At 35.3% G+C, this 21,413-nt stretch overlaps 1 protein-coding gene and 1 pseudogene across 1 annotated transcript; both read right to left on the bottom strand.

Annotated features, from left to right (window-relative positions):
• Positions 1–443: 443 nt before the first annotated feature.
• Positions 444–15,726, bottom strand: LOC142636422 (endochitinase-like; annotated as a pseudogene).
• A 1,380-nt stretch (positions 15,727–17,106) lies between these two features.
• On the bottom strand, positions 17,107–17,835 carry LOC142636420 (endochitinase-like; the record flags this gene model as incomplete). Its single annotated transcript, XM_075810648.1, has 2 exons — positions 17,107–17,476; positions 17,738–17,835. Coding segments are annotated over 2 exons (468 nt in total), but the record flags the coding sequence as incomplete, so codon positions are not given.
• Positions 17,836–21,413: the final 3,578 nt, after the last annotated feature.

The following is a 21,413-nucleotide window of genomic DNA, read 5'->3' as shown; positions in this document are numbered from 1 at the left end:
GGATATATAATTGAAGTATTTTGGATAGTTAAAAATAATCATAATTCAAAAGTGTTCAAAATTGTTTGAAAGGTGTTGCTGGAAAATAACCTTAATTTGATCACTTATTTGCTCATATCTTGTCAAGCATAACGATTTTTTGAGTGATACTTCGTTTCACTTGGAAGTAGACATCTGCTAGGGCAGCCATGCAGATTGGTACCCAAAGTAGCCAACAAAGTAATGAATAATTTAGAATTTAGAAAGTGATATAAAATCGGACGTACAGTTTGGTAAAGCTAGCTACAATATTAATTAACAGTACTCAAATTTATATAATTCTTCTTTATTTATTTTTAGGCTTTAGAGATCTCTTATGGAACAACAAAATCACCAATTTATTTGTTTATATTGTCTCCTTATTGTAGTTGGCTAAACATATTTTTGCCTTGGACCAAAGCTATTTAGGCAAAGGGCTTTTGATTATAGCAATCTAAGTTGTTCCGATAGCTTACCCCCAATGTGTCACAGTACCTCTTATAAAACCCAATCCTATTAGCCACCCTATCATCAGAGCCATGGCCACATTCAAGGCCATCATTGATAATGTTGGTGATTACACCATAGCTTGGAACTCGACCAGCTGATGTGTCAGCAGCAGAGGGTCTCCAATTTCCAATGATCACATCGTGGCTAGATGGCTTGTTTGCTTGCGGTGTCATCCAAAACCATATGGCTGTCTTAAACGATATGGTGGGGTTTGTGGCTACAAGATCTGGATTGTTTATGAGATCAGCTCCAATGGCTTTACCTGCTTGCCCATAGTTGTAGTTGCTGATAAAAGTTGATGAACCATCAAAGTTAGGGTCAAATTCTTTGGTTACAAAAGTCATCTGACACAACATTTTTCACAACATTAACATGATTTGTTGTTATTGGATCATATCAATAACACTTAAGTCCATCACTGACACCACTTTATTATACACTAATTATATTAAATGATATCAATATTTTTAAAAGAAATTGCTTCTGTAACTTATTAACAAATTTATGATTTTAAAAACTTACTGAGTGAGTTGGATAGGTCCCCGGCCATGATATTGTTTTCCAAAAACACATGGCCAAGATGTTGAGGTACAATTGGTTTGCTTGTTATTTTTCATAACAAAACAAGATCCCCATGCATGTGGGCTATCTGGTGCAGTTGCCCATCCTCCTACACAAAAGTGACAAAATATAATCACCTTTTGCAATTAAAATTAAGTCAATCAAAAAAAAAAAAACTACGGGCCTGATTGTAAATTTTAGAGTTAGTCCACTACAAAAACTACGGGCCTGGTATAATTTTTTGAAGTCACATTTATTTTTATGTATATAGTTGTATTTCATACAATCTTACTATTTTTTTAAGTAAAAATAGTTACACTAAACAATAAACATACACTTATTTATTATATGGGAGATATACAGTACAATAATGTTAGTGATAATAAGGTATTTTTCACTTGATATGGCCTATTTTTCCCTCGAATGCGTTTACCACTGATATTATTTTTATATTTTATTGGAACTAACCTGTGGTCTCATGAGAGGATTGAGCTAAGAAAGCCGCAAGCTCTCTTTTACGTGTAGTAACATCACCAGTTGTGCCAAAGCCATTGAAAGATCGAGCAGCAGCAATGAAAGCATTGTAAGTGTAGAATCCATTACTTTTACATCTTGGATCGTTCCTACATTTAAGCATTTGATCAAAAAGAGACGCACTGATAAGGCTGCCAACATCGCCACCACCACCACCACTAGGTTTAGGAGATGAAGTAGTAGTTGTAGGAGAAGAACACTGGCTCAGATGTGTTGCCACACCATCCAAACTGGCTACAACATAAGTTGTTCGCACACGCAGCACCCCTAGCTTGTCTTCCACATTGTTCTGCTGAGGTTCCAAGCAAGAAAGCTAAGAAAAGTAGCAAAGAAAAGAGCTTCATTTTTTTGAGTGTTTGTGCAAAACAATGGTGAGTATGTACCTATATATATCGGAAAGTGTTATGGGCTTATCTTGACTGCTATTCTAGCTAGTCAAAATGGGTTGGCTGAGCCTGACATCATCTTCAATGATCATATACGGATTTGTATTCCATTTTGTTGTGGAAAATAATGTTTTTAAGATTAAGGCCCGTTTGGTACGTGTGTTTAGATAACAATTTTCAGTTTTTTTTAGAAATATGTGTGGGTAAAAAAGTGTATAAAAATACGTGTAATATTATTTAAAAACTGAAAACATGTGTTTAAGTTTATGTACCAAACAAAGTCTAGTCCATCTTCCATGTCTTCTTTTGTGGATAGACCATCCATGGTAGGACCCACTTCATTGTGTATGAAATATTAGACAACCAATGAAAAATGATTAAAAATGAGAAGAGATTAGAGTTGTTCCTATCACCACAAATAAACTCATAATTGTTTCCACAAATCTCTTATGTGGTAAATTATGATTGTTTATCTATCACTTTTATATAAATTTACTATTTTTTTTTCTACTAATCACAATCAGCTATTTGAAGAGTTGCGGTAAAAATTGTACTTTTTTTTATAGAGGTACTAGATTTCTTTTTTTTGAAGAGATTTCTCTTTGATAAGCAGAAAGGCAAGGGTCACCAAAAGGTCAATTCAGTGCTTTTGATTTTTTTTGCCAATAATGAAAATTGGGTCATGAAGACTGCTAGGGGACCATGTGTTAATGAGTTGGATGAGTTTGATGAAGATACTAGATTTTTTTTTTTTTTTGAAGAGATTTCTCTTTGACAAACAGCAATGCACGGGTCACCAAAAGCTCAATTCGATGCTTTTGATTTTTTTGCCAAAAACCAAAATTGGGTCATAAGGCTACTAGGGGATTTTGTATATCCTACACCCGGCATATATGCTGGGTACAAGATATACCGCCTCCTACTAGGGGGCCACGTGTTAATGAGTTCAATGAGTTTGATGAAAATGGATTTAATGATGACGATGATGGTTTTGACATTAGGAGGAAATTAATTTTGGGTTCTTAGAGCATTCCCATCCGAGAATGTCATCCTATCCTATTTTACCATCCCAAAAACCTACTTTATCAATTATACAGTACCATTTTACAATACACCCAACATTCTAACTTTTATTTTCATATACAACACATTAAAATAATATGTCTTCACAATAAAATATTTTTTTGTCTCTCTCTAATTTTACAATGTTAGGACATATGTGTTTCACTTGTTTAGAACATATGCCATTTTCATTTATGTAATTGGCTAATCCTTTGACAAAACGCACTTTACTTGTATTTGGGTAGATCTAGGATATATTTAATACTTCAAAGAACATGTTATTCAAGTCTAGTATTAAAGCCATGAAAATTGGACCAAGAAACAAGTGAAAAAAATGTGTTTACTAAAGCTGGACAAATAGCTGGACACCTACTGGACACCTGCTCGACAGATAGCTATCTATCGGGGTTTAATGAGGCTCGACAGATACTATCTATCGAGGTATCTATCAAGGTTACGAGAATCAAAATTTTCAGATTTGATTTTTGGGCTTGGCCTTTGTATTTGAGTAGGGTTTCTTTTCTCACAACCCTAGACATATATAAGGCTTATTTTAGAGGCCGTCACATAAGAGACTATAAGGAGAACATATGCAAAAGGTGACCGAAACCTTATTCTCTCAAAAAAAAGCTATTGCGTCTTTGCGCCTTACGGTTTTGTAACCAAGTGCTTCTTGATCTTCATTTTGATGAAATGAAGAACTTTGCAGCCAACATTCTTCTTTCTCAAGTTGGTGAGTGAGTCATGTATTGGGATTCATGCAAAGGAATTAGTCACGTACTGGGATCCGTGCATCAAAGGGTGGCGTTCATATATTGAAGAGTTCAGAGGTTCCGAAGCCGTAAAAGGTTTCTGTTGTGAGTTCATCTACGGGGATTGTAGAGTCTAGGGACAAAGGTTTTGTACTATATCTGATACTTCTCTTTACTATAGTGAAATGCTCTTCGGGAAGATTTCCCCCTAGGTTTTTTACGATGAAATTGGTTGGTTTCATTAGTTTTCCTAGGTTATTATATCTTGTCTTATTTACTTTTCCGCTGCACTTAGTTTTGACATGATATTGATATTTATTTGTTTTAACAAGTTTTATGCATAATAAATCTAATTAACAAGTTGGGTTTAAAACTTGTTAAGTCTATCAACCGGGGTCTAAATTTTCCAACATACAACACACCCAAAACTTTCCCATCACTACCCACTAATCCACCACCACAGCACCACCTCGATCCACCATCAACAACACAACCACCACCCTGATCTGCCACATCAAACCCATGAGCTCCACCAACCCATGAGATTCACAGAGTCTTGATTCAAGGGGAGAGAGAAAGACAAAAAATGAGCTCCACCAACCCATGAGACCCAAGCCATGCAACCACCTGCCCAAGCCACAGCACCCAGACCCCACCACTGCACCACCAAACCTACACCACTACACCCACTGACCACGTCGTTGCCCACCAAAATCATACACGTTGAAATCAACCCACACCACAACACGACCCATAACCTCCACCACACAGCCCACATAGCCCATAACCTCCATTACATGACCCACCACATAGCCACCACCTGACGAACAACATCCAAATCCACCACCTCCTTCACGCCTCCAAACCCACCACATGACCCACAGCATCCAAATCCACCATCTGACCCACACACAACCCCCACAACCATAACAAACCCCAAAACCCCATAAAAAAAATCTCATAGAACGAGAGAGAGAGAAGAAAGAGTTTCTACCAAGATAGTTCCAACCACCTCGACATCGCCCTGATCTACCACATTTGCCACCAGATCAAACTCATGAGCTCCACCAATGCATGAGAACCACAAAGGCTTGATTTAAGGGAAAAATAGAGAGAGAGAGAGAGAGAGAGAGAGAGAGAGAGAGAGAGAGAGAGAGAGAGAAAAAAGAAAGGGAAGAGGGGGAGGGATTGAATGAGAGAATCAGAACTTTAAAAAAAAAAAAAAGGAGATGAGATTGACTGGTGAGACAGAGAGGAGTTGATAAAGCAAACAGTGAAAAGGAATAAAATATTTTTATTTTTATTTTACAATTGAGCTACAGTGCGATTCTACATTTAGAATCGTACTGTAACACAATTGCAAATTTTTTTGCAATACTCAGATTTTACAAGTCCAGATGGTATGAGGGGGTTTTGGGCTTTTATGCTAAATTGAACCAACATATGGCATATGTCATTCCCAATGTGAATGCTCTTATCGATCATCATTGATGGTGTATAATGGATAGAATACAGTTTCTTTGAAAAAAAAGACAGACAAAAGTCAACATGCAACAAATTTATAAAATAAAAAAAGATCGAATTGCATAAAATTTGGTGACTTGAACGGAATTTCTATGAGGAACTCATGACCATGACTTATGCTACTTTGCCACCAAATTCATTCATTTAGGCTTTTAATAGGTGTTTTTGCTATTTATGGTTAAAAAATTCATTAAAACTCTCAATTCCTTCATTTTGGTATGTTTTGAAAGAAATTATTCATTTTTATGGGAAAAATCATTCTTCTCACAAGAGATGTAAACCTTAGTATGAGACCCATGGTATAAGGTCCACACCTTCTATGAGAGGAGGGAAGACATCTTCCATAAGACTATTTTTTTTTTCCTTGTTTTGTGACAATCTTCTAGAGTTCATAGGATTTGAATTTGTAATTTTCCCAATTTTATATATTTTTGACAATTTTCTTATATTTTAGTCTAATTTTTTGCTTAATGCAAATTAGAGTGTTTTAGAGTCTCCACTCTAGTCACCCTATGAATACTTTAGGGTTTCCTAAGGCTCTCTCTTGGTAGCCCTGGGATTCTTTTGATATTTCAATGCAATGTCCCTCCAATCCAGTTGTCTCATTAATACATTTTAGATTACAATTTAGTTTCCCAAAATTGAAGACACAACCCAATAGGAAAAATTTATGGTAAATGATTACTGGATGCACTTAACATTTTATTGTTTGTGAAAAAATTTAAATTTTCAATTGGATTAAATATCTATCGACCCGCAATTTTGGTGCCTTCTTTGGGTTGCGGATCCAGTACATATATATAGCCCATCTATATTCTTCTAATTATATTTTGGGGGTAAAACCTAAAACCAATTATTTACATACAACTTTGGATCTTTTTCTACCAAAAGCCTTAGAAAATAGCCTAAGTTACCAAAGACTAGAGTCAGCCCTGTAAAAAAGTGCCCTTCAATATAAACATTTTTTTTGGGGGGTGATACTGAATATATATAGCTCTTAGATTTGTTTTACGTGTTTAAGCATATACTCCCTAGATGAGAACGAATGCCATGTGCATACCCAAATGAGTATATGATTTCTTAGATGAGAAGTATGTATTATATAACTCAAATTTATATAATTCTTCTTTATTTATGTATAAGTTTAGAGATTTCTCATTGAATAAGAAAACCTCCGATTCATGATCATACATTTATATGGTCTTCTTATTGTACTTGGCTGACCATTTTCTTGCTCTGGACCAGAGCTATTTAGGCAAAAGACCTTTGATTATAGCAATCTAAGTTGTTCCCATAACCTACTCCCAATATGTCAGAGTAGCTCTTATAGAAACCAATCCTATTAACCACATTATCATTATATCCATTGATAGGCCAAAATTGTATTGACTCCTTATGATGAATTAATTGATTAATTATCCAAGTTTATTAATTAATCAATTTAGCATGCAATGTACGTGGTAGCACAAAGAAATCACCAACTAAAATATAATGCAGTGAAAAATATAAAGTTGACATAGTGATTTGTTTACGAATGGAGAAAACCTTCGAGGCAAAAACTCCACCGGGTGATTTTAAGATCATCACTCTCGAGAATCCACTATTATCAAAACAAGCAATTACAAGTAAAGGAATCCTAGTACCTTATACCAACCTAGAGTTGAACCCTTACCCCAATACACAATTGGACTTGTTCTGTAGTGATAATCTCTCCTTGTATTGCATGGCTCTCAGTACGTGACTAACCAAAAGATGTGCGGATCCCAGTAAATGATGAAGATCATGATGTTGTTTTGTCACAAAACCCTATGGTGTACAAACACAGCAGCTTCTTCAAAAGAAAGAAGAACTACGGCAAACTAGGTTTCCGGTCACACTTTTCTTCACACTTGTGCAATTGTACTCTTGTGTAATTGTGCAACTTGTGATAGCCCTTAAAATAATCTTTATATATGTTTAGGGTTGTGAGAAAAGAAAGCCCAAACATACATTTACGGAGTGGATGAAAATCAGCTCTGAAAAACTGAACTTCATAAATCTTAATAGATATTCTATCTATCGAGTAGCTATCGAGCCTGAAACAGCTCTTTTAATCCTTGATAGATACTAGTTGTCGAGCTTTAAAATCCTGCACTTCAATACTTAAACCTTTGATCCTTGAAGTATTAAAAACATCCTAGATTTACCCAATTACAAGTAAAGTGCATTTTGTCAAAGGATTAGCCAATTACATAAAATGTTGACGTATGTTTCTAACATGAATCACATATGTCCTAACAATCTCCCCATTTGGCAATCCGTAACAAAATCACAATAAACAAATGAACATATGAGAGAAGTCATAAATCACTCAACTCATACTCACTTGTTAAGTACAGTAAAATCTATCCTAACACAAACTCTTGAAAAACTTTACCAGAAAAGAGTTCATGGCAAGAAAGACTTTGACAACCTGTATTTTTGAAACACTTTAAACAAAACTCATCAAGGCATCTTAGTGTGAAACAGAAATAAAATATTGCATACAAGATATAAGAAGCATGTGTATAAAGAGAGAAAAGAAACAACACATGTAAAGATAGGTGAAAGAACTGTAATGATAACCTCAAATGTATATATATCAACAAGTACAAGGTTTGCTATCATAGCATGATCACAAGATCTAAGGTACATGAACAATGTATCTAAAATATAATAAAAAGAAAAAGATACATAAGTCCTCACTACATCCCTAAAAAAATATAAACACTCCCCCTAACAAAAATCTTCTATACTAACCCTTCCCCTATGAGTATGACTACTTTCATATCCAAAACTACTCTCCCTTTTTGTCACAGGTGACAAAGGGTAAGTATATCAAGTAGATAGCACTGGGAGAGCTAGCACCATCATCCTCAGCATTAGTAGCATCACCATCACCATCACCATCACCATCACCATCACCATCACCATCATCGTTCTCATCCTTAGAAGCCTCTAGAGTAGGAGGAGGAGAAGCAACGAAGTCGTCCATGACAGCCTGTTATCGTGCAATACAACCAACATGGGTGTTCACTTGACACAACTCATCACTGATGTCCTTGAGAGTCATACTGCCTGTAGAAGAAGAGGGAGTGGATGTGGATGGAGCTGTAGAAGTTGGAGGAATTGTCATCCCGAGCCGCCTCGAACGTAGCTGCGCCTTGCTCCGTTTAACGGTAGCGGTGTCTATAGCACACATGACATGGAAGTGGTCGAAAACGGGAAAGGAGAAAGAAAAATTGGGTAGAATCCTCGTGATAGCCAAAGGGAAGATGGGCTTATTACGGGTCACTGTATCCCTATAAACATCAATGAGGGAAATAATGAAATGAGAGGGGAAGTCTATAATGAGATGCTCTAAAAGGGAAAGCAAAAACCGAGCATGGGGCTCTGTAATGGAGTTATAGTGAGAGAGAGGATGCAAAACAAAAGTCATAACCATGTTAATAAACCTAGGACCTTTAGCAAAGGTTGAACAAGGAGTGAACTGACGATCACCCCAATCAGAGGGACGCTCACAAAAAAAGGGCATAAGCTCATCTTTAGACACGATCTTAAGACAATCACAACCAGGGTAGTCAGGATGCACTACCCTAGGGACATGGAGCAAGTCGGATACAATATCTGAAGTGACCATGATGAGCGTACCTCAAATGCAAAAGACAAATAAAGGTACTAAATAATCAAATCCATGCATGTTGGGGTAGAACTCCTATATAAACACAGTTGGACAAGTGACCAAGATGTCACATAATGAATCCTAACCCTTACTGTGAATGACAATGGGTAGGTCAGTGTCGGAGAAGTCCGACAAAATTATTTGGCGTTCCGAATGAATGTCTCATCTAGAAAAATTCTCCAAAAAGTCCTTGTGGGCTTTATCATCACGGAACCAAACATGGGAAGGGGTAGGATCAGGAGAGGTAGATGCCCCTGAATGAAGAAGGTTCTGGGACGGAGTAGATTTTCGTCTAGGTGCCATAGAGCAACTAACCGAAACAAGTAGAGAGGGAGAAAGAGAGACATGCAGAAATGCACCAATCACAATCAATATATAAGAATATAGAGAATGTAAGGTACGTATACATGAAAATGTATGAGCATGTGATATGAAATAGTAAAAACATTATGGGTTCAGCCCAATCCAAACCTATCAGCATACAAGCATTGCAACAAGGTAAACACACACTAAAATGCATGAAACATTGTTATAATGCAAATGTGATACAATGCATGATGATTTAAAATCATTTAAGCAAGACCCATCCCAAAAATTTTACAAAAACTCCATCAATTTTGAAAAACCCCAAAATTTTTCTAAAATCCTAAAAAGTTAGGTCAAAAGATATGAAATGCATGATTAATAAGTGAGAAAGCATCATACCAGATAAGAAAGAAGATCTTGAGACAGAAAACTAAGTGGGGATGAGGTTTGGAGTGAGTGAGAGAGGTTTTGGGAGGTGATGAGACTGATTCTGTCGAGAGAGATCAGGGAGAAATGAACTTGGTATCGCAATGATCCTATTTATAGGAATCTCATAAACCTCGATAGATCGAGAGCTATTGAGAGCTGTCGAGAATTAAAAACAGGGAGATGTAGCTATCAAGGAGTTGTCTAGAGATTTCCATATCAAAGAAGCTCGATGGATTGAAAAGCTATCGAGCATCTATCAAGGAGACAAAAACTTTCTCGATAGATCTAGAAGCTATCAAGATTGCGATAAAAAGAAGCTGAAGGGCTCAATAGATAGCCTAGCTGTTGAGAGGTGTCAAGGAGCTGTCGAGATTGCTTTAAAAAGAGTTTTTCAAGAAGAAAAAAACATAGACATGAATGCAATCAAACATGCAACTCAACCAAGGATTCAACCAACATTTTAAGCTCTCAAAATCATCTATCAATCAAGAAAAATGTCATGCATTTAGATCCAAAACACACACACACACACACACTAAACAAGTCTAACTAATTTTATATTTCAAAAACAAGTTAAGACAATTTAGTCATTATATATTAACACAAATAAACCTTGTGATGGCCAAATCACATTGTTCTTGCACATGTATCAAAAGTAGCAAAGAATATTGCACGTTGTGTGTGAAAAATATCGCAAAATTGCATAAGTGTCTTTATGTTATGACAATTCGAGATATGAGTAAATCAATTTAACTCACACACGATCATAACTGCTTGATGGGGACTATCACCTTCGAGGTACATATAACTCCCACATCTCCTAGAATACACACTTGCAATCATGTTTTAAATCATTTTGATTTATTTGCTTTAATTTTCTTTGTTTATTTTTCTTTTATTAAGCATATCATGCATTGGCATACAATAAAAAGAAAAGAAATACCCAATTATGTTAAATTTTTTGACATTGCACTTTTACTATGCCGAAGCATACAAATTTCATTTCATGATTGGCGGGCAACAGTAGTGAGATGGTTATTTATGCCTTTCCCTTAGGATTTTCTAGTCCTTCCCGTAAAAAAGAGCAATACGAGTGTTAAGTACAAAATATAACTTAATCCTACTCATCACAAACAAGAGATACGAAGTTCACTTGCTTAGTTGTCCATAGAGATGGTCATCTAAGCTACAAGTGATACAAAGTTTAGAAAAAAAAATTTCATTGGCCATTCAAGGTACACAAGTACCAATGTACACAAACACACATTGTTTTTGTATTTTTCTGATTTTTCAATTTTTTTATTTTTATGAATGAAAGCAAAATAAAACAAAACTGAAAAACAAATGAACAAAAACATGTCAACCAAAACAATGCATAAAAAAACTAGACTATCTTAAAATAAGAGAGCAAAACACCCAAATAATACAAAAACAAAAACAAAAGAGGGAGAGAGAGAAAAAGTGTCTAAATCACTTGGAGCCTTTTTCCTTCCACACCTTAGAAGAACCTTTCCTTTTGGCGAACCCTTAAACTGGTGGAGAGGGGGAAGAATTGCAACCGTTTAAGTTCATAAGGAACATGAGGGCTTTGAGGAGATATCCAAGAGGAGCAAGAGAGGATGGAAACTGACTCAAGTTTCTTGAAGAGACCATGCTGTTGCTCAGTTGAGTAGTTTGCCACTTGTAGCAATTTGGTTGAGTGTGTCTAGCTACTCCACAATGATGACAGAGATGCTGCTCTTCTCTTTGGACTTTTGAGCATTACTCTTCTTAGCCCTAGGGTTTTTGATTTCTTTCATAGTAAGCTTAGGGGGTGCTCCTAAGATAGATTTACCATTGTCTATGTTCTCACTAGATATCACATTTTTAGCATCATTATTCTCAGATTCAATATTATTAGCAGGAGAAACAAAAACAGTAGTACTAGAAGAAGCAATATTAGGAGAAGAGAAATCATACACCAAACTAGTTCGATCGGAGGCAGATTTTTGTGTGCTAAGCATCTCATCAAGCTTTGCACTTGAGTGTCCTCTCCAATTGAGCTCTAACTTGGAACAGATTTGCCTTAAGCTTCTTGAGCTTCTCAACCAAGAAATTGTTTTCAAACCTCAATGCTTTAATGGTCTGAATTGCTTCGTCAAATTTTGTGGAGAGTTTCTCTCGCTCAAGCTCTACATCACTGAGCTTCTTGGTGGCCAACATATACAAATTCTCATGCTTTTCGGAGACCTTGTATAACTTTGCACAGGCTGTGTGGATGTCATCTTGCTTATCCATCTTCTCAAACTTTGATTCTACCAAGTTTTCTTCTTCATCCACATCTTCTACAATCCTCTCAGTAGAATTAACAGTGGCGGTAAAGGCATTTAGAATTCCATCATCTTCATTTTTGGAATCATCCTCAAGTTCGGTGTCACTCAAGGTAGTAGCAAGTGCTTTGCTTTTCCCAATGGACTTGAGATAGGTAGGGCACTCTTGTTTCATGTAACCGAAGCCTTGACACCAAAAACACTTAGGTCCTAATGGAACAGTGTACTGACCACCATCCCTAGCATCCTTCTTCCCTTTGTCTTGGCTCTTACAATGAGATGAACTTGATTGCCTACGGGTCTTGTCGATGCCCTTTGCATTGGCATTTTTCATGAATTTCTTGAACTGTCGGGTGATGTAGGACTACATTTTAAAATCATCATCGTCAGAAGACTCATCCGTGTCGCTGCTCTTGGCTTTCAATGCCATGCTTTTGCCCATGCTTGACTTCCCGATCCTAGAGAAACCCAACTCATAGGTCTACAAATTTCTAACTAGCTCTGTCAATGGAATTTTGTCAATATCTTTTGACTCCTCAATCGTGGTGATCTTAGCATGGAATCTCTCGAGTAGAGATCTATGCACCTTTCTCACAATCTTGGGTTCGAGAATGGTTTCCCCAAGATTAAAAGCTAAGTTTACTATGTCCTTAAACCTGGCATAGAACTCATCAAATGACTCATTCTCCTCCATCTTAATTTCTTTGAAGCTAGTAGTGAGCCGTTGAAGCTTTGAGTCCTTGATAGCCATGGTTTTCTCATACGTTGTCTGGAGAATGGTCCATGCTTCCTTTGCAGTTTCAGTGGAGGATATCTTCTTGAACTCTTCATTTATGACTGCACTGAATAAAGCATTCAATGCCCTGCTATTGAAGTTTGCTACCTTGATCTTTGCATCATCCTAGTTGACCAGCGCTTCCTTCAGCTTGGTCCAGCCTATCTCTATAGCTTGCCACACTTTCAAATAAAGGAGGTACAAAAAGTAACTGTCCTCTATCCATGACAAACAGGGGTCAATGGATCACACAGTAAAGATTAAATCCTAATCAGAGTGTGCCTGCTCTAATACCACTTGATAGGCCAAAATAATATTGACCCCTTGTGATGAATTAATTGATTAATTACCCAAATTTATTAATTAATCAATTTAACATGCAATGTACGTGACAACATAAACAAATCACCAACTAAAATATAATGCAGTGAAAAATAAAAAGTTGACATGGTGATTTGTTTACGAATGGGGAAAATTTCCGAGGCAAAAATCCCACTAGGTGATTTAAGGTTACTACTCCCGAGAATCCACTATTATCAAAACAAGCAATTACAAGTAAAGGAATCCCAATACCTTATACCAGCCTACAGATGAACCTTTACCCCAATACACAATTGGACTTGTTCTGTAGTGACAATCTCTCCTTGTATTGCATGGCTCCTAGTACGTGACTAACCAAAAGATGCGCGGATCCCAGTGCGCGACTTGATCACCAACTTGAGAAGGATATTGGCTGTAAAATTCTTCTGTTTATCACACGAAGAAGATCATGAAGTTGCTTGATCACAAAACCCTACGGTGTACAAACGTAGCAGCTTCTTCAAGAGAAAGAAGAACTAGGGCAAACTAGGTTTTCGGTCAAACTTTTCTTCACACTTGTGCAATTGTGCTCTTGTGCAACTATGCAACCTGTGATGGCCCTTAAAATAATTCTTATATATGTTTAGGGTTGTGAGAAAAGAAAGCTCAAACATACATTCACGGATTGGATGAAAATCAGCTCTAAAAAACTAAACTTCATTAATCTCGACAGATATCCTATCTATCGAGCAGTCGTCAAGCCTCGGGCTGAAACAGCTCTTTTAAATCTCGATAGATACTAGCTATCAAGCTTTAAAATCCTGCACTTCAATACTTGAACTTTGGACAGATTTGCATGACTTCAATACTTGGACTTGAACATTTGTTCCTTGAAGTATTAAACACATCCAAAATCTACACAATTACAAGTAAAGTGTGTTTTGTCAAAGGATTAGTCAATTGTATAAAATGTTGACATATGTTTCTAACATGAATCACATATGTCCTAACATCCACGACCACATTCGATCCCACCATTGATAATGTTGGTGATTACACCATAACCTAAGACTCGACCAGCGGAAGTGTCAGAAGAAGAAGGTCTCCAATTTCCAGTGATGACATCTTGGCTAGATGGTTTGTTTCCTTGTGCAGTCATCCAAAACCATATGGCTGTCTTGAATGATATGATGGTGTTTGTGGCTACAAGATCTAGATTGTTTAAGAGATTGACTCCAATGGCTTTTCCTGCTTGATCGTAGTTGTAGTTGCTAACATGTAAATTAAATGATCAAAGTCAGGATCAAAATTTTTGATATGTGTATCATATTAATACTATTGACACATATTTTTACCAATTGTTGGCCTATATACTTGTTGTTACATGAACAACATCAATTTCATCTAATTCCACCTCTAACATGAGTTTTATTATGTACCAATCACAACAAATCATATCAACCATATTTGTGAAAGTTTGTATTAAAATTAAATTGCATCCCTAACTTATAATTGAAAAAATTGTATTATGTTAAAGACTTACTAAGTAAGTTAGATAAGTCCTTGACCATAATATTGATCTCCGGATTGCCTGTTAACTTCCCTAACAAAGCAATATCTCCATGCATATGGTCCATCAAGTGCAGTAGACCACCCTCCTACACAAAATATAATCATCTTTTGCAATTAAAATTAAGCCAATCCCACAAATTAAAACAAACAACTAGTATTCGATAACAAAAAACTTTACCAATTGAGTTAACTGGAAAGCCTAGATGACTACCTCACTTATGTTGGTAAGACAACTTCATTATCATAACTTATGTATGTTTTTATATATTAGCAAAAGTTACGGCCTAGTATTCTTTTCTTCTTTTTTTATATATAAAATAGAAATTTTACTCTAACCTAATTTAAGTGTATATGTGTGTTAAACTCCTTCTTAAAGACTTGAACTCCGACCCTTGCTCCTCACATTTCACAAGCGCTTATACTTGTAGAGTGACTAGCACACTAAAGATGTGCAGTGGTACAACCTAGTATTCTTAATTATATGAAAAATATGTGATACCAAACACACACTTAAATATTATATATATTATATTGGAGATACTTATTACAATAATGGCATGTTTGTCATTCTCATTTTGTTAAACTATAAATCTTTGAGTAATTCTGGGGACACAATATTTTTTACTTGTTGTAATTAGAGTAATTCTAGGGACAACAATTGTGACTAATTGAAACACCTTGTGAGGTCCTTAACACAACTTGAAATAGTACTGAAATTAAGTAAATAACCTGTGGTCTCATGAGAGGTTTGACCAAAGAAAGCCGCAAGCTCCCTTTTACGTGTAGTAACATCACCAGTTGTGCCTAAGGCACTTAAAGATTGGGCAGCAATTATGAAAGCATTGTAAGTGTAGAATCCATTGTATCCTTGATCGTTTCGATGTTTAAGTATACTTTCAAAAAGAGACGAGCTGATGAGGCTGCTAACATCGCCATTACAACCAAGCAAGAAGGAAGCCGAGAAAAGTATCAAAGTAAAGAGCTTCATTTTTTTTTTCTTGCTTTGAGAATGTGTGTTCAAAACAACGGTGTGTATGTAACTATATATAGGAAAGTGTTATGGGTTTATCTGGACTATACTTTTCTAGAAGGACAAAATGGATTGGTTAAGGCTGACTCCATCTTCATCGACCCAATTTCTAGTCCAATTCTTTGTGGTAAATCGTGTTGTTGAGGTTAGGCTGCATTTTATGTCTTGTTTTGTGGATGGACAATCCAGGGCAGGACCCACTTCATCGTGGCGGAAATATTATACTACGGAAAAATGATGAAAAAAGATGTTTGGATTTCTAGATGATGATTAATTTCAAGACAAAATTTTTTTTTCTTAAATGTTGAGTTTTAATTTTGTAATGTACAAGGGGTATTGAGGGCTAAATTCAAAGACAAGTTCGGGTAGTGTGAAATTGGAATTCATGGTCGTGCGAGCACATTCTCGGTCACCCAAGCTCTAGGCAAAAAATCTCGGTAAACTCTCAATCGACCAAAATCCTCCTACAAAAATATTTTGAGATTTGCTCCAATTGTCTTTTTAACGACAAACTCTAGCCCAAAACTCTACATAACTATATGTAAATTAACCCTAAACTCAGGAGAAGGAAGACAGCTAAATAAATAAATAAATAACTTTGAACTCAATATTCTTGTCTTCCAACCCTCTCCAATTGTGAAATCATTGGGAGGAGAATTCATCACCCAACACAAGATCTACACCTGTGTTGTTGGAAATCATAGAGACTACAAAAATCAATTTTGCAGTCAGCTAGCAATCGACTTGTGATGTTGGATTACTTTAAAGACAGAGGTTGGGTCAATAGTTGCAGCAAGAGAGTAGAGCTTGAACATAGTGTTAAGTTACTTGTACAGGTGATCTTATAAGTCAACTTATATCGCAACTTTTTCATAGTGGATTTGCCGAACTAAGCTAGGTCTTACTGTTGGATTTTCACTTCGTGAACAATTCCTCATCTTGTGAGGGTAATTATTCTCTTGTTGTGATTGTTTTATCCATATTACACTTATAACCGCCTAATTAACAACTTGAACTTGATATTGATTGATTGTTTTAAATTAATAGTAAGTTGTGCGTGTACAGGCTTTAAACGTGAAATTTTTAAAGAGAAGGGGTTAAGAGGTAAGAAATTGTCGTCTTGGTTGAGAATAGGACCGTATCTACCACATAGCTTGGGGACATCCCCCCCCCCCCCCCCAAAAAAAAAAAAAAAAAATCTAGTGTATATGATTTAGAGGAAAGGTTTACAAAAGTGATTTCTCATTGAATAAGAAAATCTCCAATTCATGATCATACATTTATATGGTCTTCTAATTGTACTTGGCTGACCATTTTCTTGCTCTAGACCAGAGCTATTTAGGCAAAAGGCGTTTGATTATAGCAATCTAAGTTCTTCCCATAGTCTACTCCCAACATGTTGGAGTAATTCTTATAGAAACCAATCCTATCAAACACATTATCATTATAACCATGGCCACATTCGATCGCACCATTGATAATGTTGGTGATTACACCATAACCTGATTTTCGACCAACTGCAGTGTCAGCAGGGGAGGGCGTCCATTTTCCAATAATGACATCGTGGCTAGATGGTTTCTTTCCTTGTGGGGTCATCCAAAACCATATGGCTGTCTTTAATGATATGACGGGGTCTGTAGCTACAAGATCTGGATTGTTTAAGAGATTGACTCCAATGGCTTTTCCTGCTCGATCGTAGTTGTAGTTGCTAACATGTCAATGAAATGATCTAAGTCAGGATCAAAGTCTTCGATTTATGTGTCACAGTAATACTTTTGACACATTTTTTAACTGTTGATATATATTGACATGAGCACCATCAATTTCATTTAACTTCACCACTAACATGAGTTTCATTACGTACGAATCACAACAAGTTATGTCAACTATATTTGTGAAAATTTGTATTAAAAAAAAAAAATTGCACCCCTAACTTATAATTGACAAATTTATTATTTTAAAGACTTACTAGGAAAGTTGGGTAAGTCCTCGACCATAATATTTATCTCCAAATTGCCTGTTAACTTCCCTAACAAAGCAATATCCCCATGCATATGGTCCATCGGGTCATCTGATGTCATCTGACGTCATTGGATGACATCATTACTCCATGTCAATACGCCACGTCATCAGCCATGCAAGCCCTAGTCTAGGATGACATCAGTGGCTCTGCTGCCCAATCCATGACCTGACCTAGAAACTCGGAACTGACCCAGACCATGTATCCGTTGACTTTGACCCTGGACGAGTTGACTTTGACCTTTTGCATTGACTTTTGACCAAAAGTCAAAATTTTCAAAATCGCATATCTTGCTCAGTTTTTCACATAGATTCCAATTTTGGAGTTCGTTTCTTCATTTGAAACTCTGAAATTGGTCAATTGGCACATTCTTCATTGTGGTTTCTTCAAAGGCATTCTTCAAGGCATTCTTCAAGGCATCTCTAAGTGATCTTCTTATACTTATCTAACCTTAAGCCTTCATCAAGCTTCCGCCTTGAGTCTGAGGGAGGGTGTTAGAGATATATTGGACATATTAGCCCAATGTAATAGGCCCAAGCCCAATCCTACTTGTAATAGTAGTCTAGGGTTTAGTTGCCTATATATACTCATGTTAGGGTTCATTGTAACACAAGTTATTGTACTACACTCTTATACAATAAAGATGTAACTCTTAAGGAATTCCTCCATGGATGTAGGCCGACAACGCTGAACCACGTAACCATCTTGTTCTTGATGTTTTTATTCTATGCTTCCCCTTCTGCATCGACTCTAGCATATACGACATGGTATAACACATCGCATTGCTAATAATGTTATTTTAACATCAATTGAGATAATTGGAGCTTACAATCCGAAACAAATCCATTAATTACATTTTAGCAAACTTGTATGTGGATGCTGAGATTGTCTTTAAATCAGCGAATTTACTCGTGACTTTAAGCCATTATAATTTCTATTTCTTCTCATGGTTCACCGTATAATTTCTAACATTTGATCTTCCACCAGCTATTAATTATAAAACTCATATAGCAAATTTGACCCTTTTTTTTCACCATGCATTCTGCTTTAGAAAGTTGAAAGCACCAACGTAAAACGCTTTTATCTATCAAATTATTCATTTTCCAACAATTTTTCAGCAGGTAAACACCACTTATTTTTTAAACAAAAAAATATATATATAAAAGAAAAAAGTTGACTTGTTATTTTTTAAACCAAAATATATATATATATATAAAATAAAATAAAAATGGTGACTTCATTAATTAAACATAACTAGTAAGTTGCCTATGCGATGCATGTACAATTTTTTGATATTTTATATAAGAAGGTTTTGGATAATGTTTTATATATATTATAAAGAAAAGGTAAACTAAATTTGAGTAAAGAAACATATAAATTTTGAGATATTAAAAATTAGTTTAGTAGTTTCATTGCATATTTGAAGCCTTCCCAAGGTAAGATTAATATTCTAAAAAATCATGAAACCAAATATAAATGTAAAAGAGTAATGGGACCATGAAAATTGACTAATTTGTGTTGTGTTCACATATTTCATGCAATGAAATGAAAGTATGCCAAACTCTCTCACCATCTTCTACTCATCGATAGTGTGACATTAAGACATGATGTGGACAAGTGTGTATGCATGTATCTTATACACAATTTAAATTTAAACTATGGTAAAATATGGTTTTATATTATGCACCAAATATTCTCTCTACTTATATACCCAAAACAAAAGCTATCCAACTAAATTACCCACATTTAAATTGTATTTAAGCCACTATTTTTTTTTAAGACATTTAAGCCACTAATTCTAAAAAGAAAAAGGAAAAAAAAATACCCGTAAGGGTTTTGACGTCTTGATAATAGTGGGAGGCTTGTATAACAGAGGTGGTGACCCCTTAGATTCCTCTTTCTCTCTCTTTCAAATGTTTTGTCAATCTCAGGTCTTTTATTTTGGTAATATATAGTAAAACAGTGCGTTTTATTTAATAATCCACAACACTTTTGTGTCTCTCTATCTCTTTTTAGGGTCTTATCTGGTTAGTTATTACTATTAGTCCTAAATTATTATTGGTTTTTGCTTCTTCTTTTTTTAAATTACTAAAATGATGAGTATGCTAAAAGCCATGAAGAATAGAGAAAGGTGTGGTGCAAACTTAGTCAATTAATGACATAACAGTAAAATAAGTTAATGTGTACTTTTGGGTAATAGTAAAAAGAACTTAATGAAAGAGGTAAAAAAAAAGAAACACTAAATGAATTTCTAGAAGTATCATCTATATGTGAAGGAGGAGAAAGAGAGTTTGTAAGTAAATAAGAGTTTTGACTTTGATTTACACGTGAAAAGGGTCAAACTTGGGTCATAATATGTAAAGTAATAACTGGGCTTAGGGGATAAAAAATGCTAATTTATATAATTGTAAAAATAAGTTATTATTATTTATTGGGTAACAGTAAAAAAAATAATAAAAAGAGGTAAAAAATGTTAAATTTATATAATAGCAAAAAAAAGTTACTATGATCTGTTGGGTAACAATAAAAAAACTTAATGAAAAAGGTAAAAAAAGGCTAAATGCAACATTAGAGTGCCACATGGTAGGACCTCATACACTCTCACATGAGGTCTCTGAAAAAAAAAGTGAAAAAAGACAAAAATGCAAAATTGACCCTCTAACTTTCACCGTTTTTCATTTTAGTCCTCTAACTTTCAGTTTTGTCAATTCAGCCCTCTAACTTTCAATTTTTCCAATTCAGGGCTTTGTTACAACTCAGTTAGTGGCTGCCGTTAGAACCCCAGAAACGACGCTGTTTTGTAGATTTTTTTTTAATATAAATTCAGAATTAAAATAAAAAAAAATATAAACATAAAAAAAAAAAAAAAAAAAACATTAAGGGGAACGACGTTCCCCTTCCCTTGAATCAAATCAAAACAAAACAAAGAACAACCTTCAATCACTTAACAAAATAAACTAAAAAAAAACAATTACCATCTCATTTCGATTCTGATTCTGATTCTGATCCTGATTACAGTTCTCCTTACGTTTCTGATTCTGAGGTACTTACTTCCTCTCTCTCTCTCTCTCTTTCTCTCAAATTCGATACACGACTGTTTGTTTCTCTGGAAAAAATATATTTTCTTTTGCTTTCTCAAGAAAGTTTTGAAAAAAATATTTAATTAAGAATTTGGTTACCTCTCTACTGTCAGTGAATTCGAGCTTAAATACGATATGGCTTTCACTTTTTTTAAATAAATATTTTGAAAATTTAGGTTCACGAACACACTTATTCTTTATCCGAGAGCTTTTGTTTTCTCTATTGTATCATCTCCGGCCACCAGAATCTGGCCGGAGTGGCTATTAGAATGGAGTGGCATGCTTCATTTTTCGATAATAGCCATTTCTTCTTCAATAATCTTTGGTTTAATTTCTTATTTATTGCTTAAGTATCTTATTAGATTCAAAATTCAATTTCTTAAAAAAAAAATAGTAAATTATTGAGCTTTTGAAACTTAGGGTTTGTAAGCAATATGAAATTGTAAAAAGAAACTAAAAAGCATTGAACTGATTGAGTTTAATGCAGCTGTTAAAGGTTGTCGTGTTTAGAAGTATACAATGTCGTTCACCTTAATTTTTTTTTT

The sequence above is a fragment of the Castanea sativa genome, chromosome 1 (genome assembly GCF_040712315.1).
Source record: "Castanea sativa cultivar Marrone di Chiusa Pesio chromosome 1, ASM4071231v1".
Classification (NCBI taxonomy): Eukaryota; Viridiplantae; Streptophyta; class Magnoliopsida; order Fagales; family Fagaceae; genus Castanea; species Castanea sativa.
The sequence above is the reverse complement of the archived record's forward strand: the minus strand, read 5'-3'. Positions and strand labels throughout refer to the sequence as shown.